A 4,652-nucleotide genomic window follows, 5' to 3' on the forward strand; every position below is an offset into this window, starting at 1 on the left:
GGATGACCTCCAGGATGACCTCCAGGATGACCTCCAGGATGACCTCCTGGATGACCTCCTGGATGACCTCCAGGATGACCTCCAGGAGGACCAGTACCTGCTCTGATGGACCTCTGCTCCTGATTTCATCTTATTAGTTTCAAACAGAATTGAGTCCATTGGCGGTTCTGATCCGATTTCTGATGGATCACATGAAGCTTCCAGCTGGGATTCTGAGAAAAGCAGATTGTGGACATTGAGTGAGACGCAGAGACACACCGTCCCTCCATCTGATGGACAGACCTGTCCAGCTTCAGAGGGACAGACAGAGGAGGACAGAGATGAAGGACGGATGGAGAGTCTGAGAGAGACAGAGGACTGATGAGTGGACCAGTGGATGGACTGGGGGAGGGGACATGGGGACTAGTGTCCCTCAGCCCATGTATGGGTATTTCCACTCTGTGAGGGGAACATGAGTCTCCTTCACCACCTGGGGGGACGTCCACCTGAGGACGTAGTGAGGACCGCCGGGCTTATCGTTGGTACCTGGTGGGACAGGTAGACATCCGTCAGTGATCATCCATCCATCCATCCATCCATCCATCCATCATCCATCCATCCATCCATCCATCCATCCATCATCCATCCATCAATCCATCCATCCATCCATCCATCATCCATCCATCCATCAATCCATCCATCCATCCATCCATCATCCATCCATCCATCCATCCATCATCCATCCATCCATCATCCATCCATCCATCCATCATCCATCCATCCATCCATCCATCCATCCATCATCCATCCATCATCCATCCATCCATCCTCCATGTTGGATGAACCCGCCCCACCCACCTGAAGCTCTGGCTCCTCCAAACGGCTGCTGGGCCACAATGGATCCGGTAGATTTATCGTTGACGTAATAATTCCCGGCAGCGTTCCTCAGGACTCTGGCGGCCTCATCGACCACCTTCCTGCAGAACCAACAGGTCCGACTCAGTCTGGGTCAGAACCAGCACTGAACCCACCATGCACAACAGAACCTGCAACACGATCCTGGTTCTGCTACCAAGAGCTAATCAGGTCCAGCTCTTTACTGGTCCGGTTGTGGGAACCAGGTGGATCAACTAAACCAGTTTGAAACCAGAACCTGGACTAAGCTCGGGGTTCTGATCCGTTTGTAGAACTCTAAAGTTCTGATCCTAAGAGAGCCACTGATTTTGCTCTCAGGTGAGAAACAGGAGAAGACCTCATGAACCAGAACCAGAACCGGACACAGACAGGTGGTCCAGAGCATGAGAACTCCTTAAACCTGCTGGTTTGTTCCAGGAAGCTCAGGAGAACCAGATCCAGAACCAAAGGAGATCCACACAACTTTCAGCCCGTTTCCGTGGACGACGGACAACAACACGCATGTGCAGGAGAAACTCTTACTGGTCGTGGGCGAACACGGATCCGGTCAGAGCGTATGGCGACGTGTTATCAACCAGCCGCAGAACCTCAGCGTAGTTCTTCTCTGGATAGACGTACACGGTCAGAACCGGCCCGAAGATCTCCTGAAAACAGCACAAACACAAGGTCATGACCTCCAGCAGGCCATGTGACCCTGTGTCATCAGATCTCCTTGAAGCTTCGCAGGCACGTCTCTGCAGTCACCTAGCATGCTAGCCTGCTAATAAATACTTAGCTAGCAAACTAAGGGTGCGTTCACACTGCAACCTATTAAACCGGATTCTGTTCCCAATGTGACCCATAACCGATACGTATCCGATTCAAATGCGACCATAACGTCCAGGTTGCATTCATCCGAACTGAACGTCACTGATTCTCAACAAATCTCACGATTCTGCTCCTGATACAAGCAGAAAGAAAAACAACAGCCATGACGGACTATAATGAGGATTAAGTTGTTAATATGTTGCTCCGGCAGGACAACAACTTCTAAGCTAAGCTCCACCGTTAGCCTCCGAACACTGATCACTTCTTCTTTTTATGGCGGTTGGCAGAACACTGAGGACGCTGGCGCTATGGCGCCCTCTACTGGGCATGCGGGACACTTTCAGGTCGTTTCACACTGCAGGACGCATACAGGTCGCATTTACTGGCAGTGTGAACGGCCCGGCAGAACAAATCGGAACTGGGTCACTTCAGGCTGCAGTGTGAACGGCCCGGCAGAACAAATCGGAACTGGGTCACTTCAGGCTGCAGTGTGAACGGCCCGGCAGAACAAATCGGAACTGGGTCACTTGAGGCTGCAGTGTGAACGCACCTTTCTCATCTATATTCTCATCTATATTCAGCTACTATGCTAAATATTTAGTTCTGAGCTAAAAGTTTGTTTGAATATTTAATCTTGAAATGAAATGTTTAACTTGGAATGAAATATTCAGTAAAATATTTTATTTGGGGTTAAATATTTAGTTAGCTACATATTCTGACCTCGGTCATGATTGGGTCCTGAGGGTCTTTGGTCACAATGATCGTCGGCTCCACAAAGTAGCCTTTGCTGTCGTCACATTTTCCTCCGGCGATGATGCTGAGGTTCGAGGAGGACTTGGCGTGGTCCAACCACCTCTTGATCCTAGCGAAGGACTGAAGGGGGCGGAGCCACAGGGACAGATTAGCCACAGAGCTAATGTGGTGTTTTATGGAGTTATTGAGGTTTACCTTATCGTCTATGACAGCAGAGAAGAAAGTGCTGAAGTCCTCGACAGGCTGAGGGTCAGAAACATCCAGTTAGTCCTCGCTCTGGGTCTGACCACACACCCTGAACCTTGCAGGGGTCAGAGGTCACTCACGTCTCCCACTCGGATGTCCTTGTGGATGTCCAGCAACTGCTCTCTGATCTGCGGCCAGCTGCTGTCGGGAACGTACATCCTGGAGCAGGCCGAGCATTTCTGGCCGCTGTACTCGAAGGCCGAGCGGATCGTCCCCAGCACCACGCTCCGGACGTCCGCAGATGAGTGCACGAAGTGGAAGTTCTTCCCGCCGCATTCTGCCGACACAGAGCGGGTCAGAACCAGAACCGGTGTTCTGACTATCCGTGCTACCGTAGCACGGATAGATAGCCATCAGGTGTAAAATAAATGAAATAAAGCTTAATCTGCCATGAAATAAAACACATGAAACGAAACTTCCACAGGTGGGACGTATTTATAATAAATCTGCTGAGTCAGCAGTGTGTGACGTAGCATCGTCGCGCGCATTACCACAAGGTAGGACGGATTTACGGGTAGCACAGGTCTTCAGAACACCGGGACCTGAAGGTCGGTCACCACTCACCTCCGGCCAGGCGTGGAAACGTCCGGTAGATGTCTATGTTCTGGGCCACCTGCTTCCACAGACGCTTGAAAGTCCTGCAAGTGGCAAAACAGATGTGGTTTCCATGGAAACGCCAACGGAACCAGAGGCGGTTGGGTCGGGCGTCCTTACGGCACGCTGCCGGTGAAGTTGATCCCTGCCAGGTGCGGGGAGGAAGTGACGGCGTCGCCGAACACGGGGCCGTCGGCCGGCAGGAACTGGATGATGTTGGGCGGCAGGCCGCACTCGCGCAGGACTCGGTAGACCGCATAGCTGGCCGAGACCGCCGTGTCACTGGGCTTCCACAGAACCACGTTACCCTGGGGCGCACGGGGTCAGAGGTCACTTCTCTACAAGTCGGGGCACAAGTCCAGTCTCAAGTTTTTAGAGTGCAAGTCCAAGTCAAATCTCGTCATTAGGGCACAAATCAAAGTCAAGTGTCAAGTCTTTGAGGTTCTGAGGAAGGTCGGACCTGCAGAACTCGGGTCGGACCTGCAGAACTCGGGTCGGACCTGCAGAACTCGGGTCGGACCTGCAGAACTCACCATGAGAGCAGGTGTTCCTGCCAGGTTTCCCCCGATGGCGGTGAAGTTAAACGGCGCCACTGCTGCTACGAAGCCCTGAAACACAGGCAGGTCCAGAACCCGTCAGGAAACCCAGAACCAAACGGAACCAGTAACCATGGTGATGGCTCCCTACCTCCAGCCCCCTGTACAGCGCAGTGTTGGTGCTCTCCTTGGTGCTGATTGGCTGCTGAGCCTCCAGCTCCACAGCGTGCTTGGCATTGAACCGGAAGAAGTCGATGAGTTCTGCAGCCGCGTCGATCTCCGCCTGGACCACCGTTTTACCCTGAACACCAAACAGAGGGAGGTCATAGGTCACCCGAACTCCAGGCGGGTCACCTGACCTCCAGGGGGTCACCTACCTGTCCGATCATGGTCTTGGCCAGGATCTCGGCCCTCTTGGGCCCGCTGATGACGTCGGCAGCCTTGAACAGGATCTGGGCCCGGTCCTGGACGGGTTTCAGGTCCCACTCCCTCCGGGCCGCCAGTGATGCCTGGATGGCCTTGTTGATCAGCTCCTGGAGGAGATCCAATATGGAGTGAGGCTGCGATTCCACAACAGGTCGTGATGCTCAATTACGATTTATCACTCAGGTCCGATCTTTTCTGCGTGTTCGTTCATGCTACTTATTAAATCAGACTTTTGTGGTAACGGGTTTCTGACCCAAAGCGACTCGCAGATTAAGAACGTCCCCTAGCAATGCTTTGTTTACGGCAGTCAAGATGGCCGCCGCAGCCCTCTGTTTATGCCAGTAAAGATGGCCGCCGCAGCGCTCCGTTTATGGCAGTAAAGATGGCCGCCGCAGC

The 4,652-nt window shown here is 52.9% G+C and overlaps 2 protein-coding genes across 11 annotated transcripts in view; both read right to left on the reverse strand.

The window, feature by feature from the left end:
* LOC103464249 (aspartic and glutamic acid-rich protein-like) overlaps nt 1-4,652 on the reverse strand; it is a 16,816-nt gene that overhangs the window by 4,478 nt on the left and 7,686 nt on the right. The gene's annotated exons all lie outside the window — the stretch shown is intronic.
* aldh4a1 (aldehyde dehydrogenase 4 family, member A1) overlaps nt 1-4,652 on the reverse strand; it is a 9,149-nt gene that overhangs the window by 470 nt on the left and 4,027 nt on the right. For 2 of the 7 annotated variants that reach the window (XM_008408238.2, XM_017304723.1), the window contains exons 5-15: nt 4,208-4,363; nt 3,982-4,131; nt 3,828-3,902; nt 3,415-3,602; nt 3,265-3,338; nt 2,781-2,977; nt 2,650-2,697; nt 2,422-2,574; nt 1,417-1,538; nt 838-956; nt 68-525 (exon numbers count right to left, since the gene is read on the reverse strand). In XM_008408238.2, the coding sequence (XP_008406460.1) occupies nt 413-525; nt 838-956; nt 1,417-1,538; nt 2,422-2,574; nt 2,650-2,697; nt 2,781-2,977; nt 3,265-3,338; nt 3,415-3,602; nt 3,828-3,902; nt 3,982-4,131; nt 4,208-4,363 (1,395 nt within the window). In that variant the 3' untranslated portion in view covers nt 68-412. Of the gene's footprint in view, nt 1-7; nt 526-837; nt 957-1,416; nt 1,539-2,421; nt 2,575-2,649; nt 2,698-2,780; nt 2,978-3,264; nt 3,339-3,414; nt 3,603-3,827; nt 3,903-3,981; nt 4,132-4,207; nt 4,364-4,652 lie in introns of all 7 variants that reach the window. The other 5 variants (XM_017304724.1, XM_017304722.1, XM_017304721.1 and 2 more) reach the window with 3 other exon arrangements.

This window comes from Poecilia reticulata, linkage group LG5 (assembly GCF_000633615.1).
Source record: "Poecilia reticulata strain Guanapo linkage group LG5, Guppy_female_1.0+MT, whole genome shotgun sequence".
Taxonomy (NCBI): domain Eukaryota; kingdom Metazoa; phylum Chordata; class Actinopteri; order Cyprinodontiformes; family Poeciliidae; genus Poecilia; species Poecilia reticulata.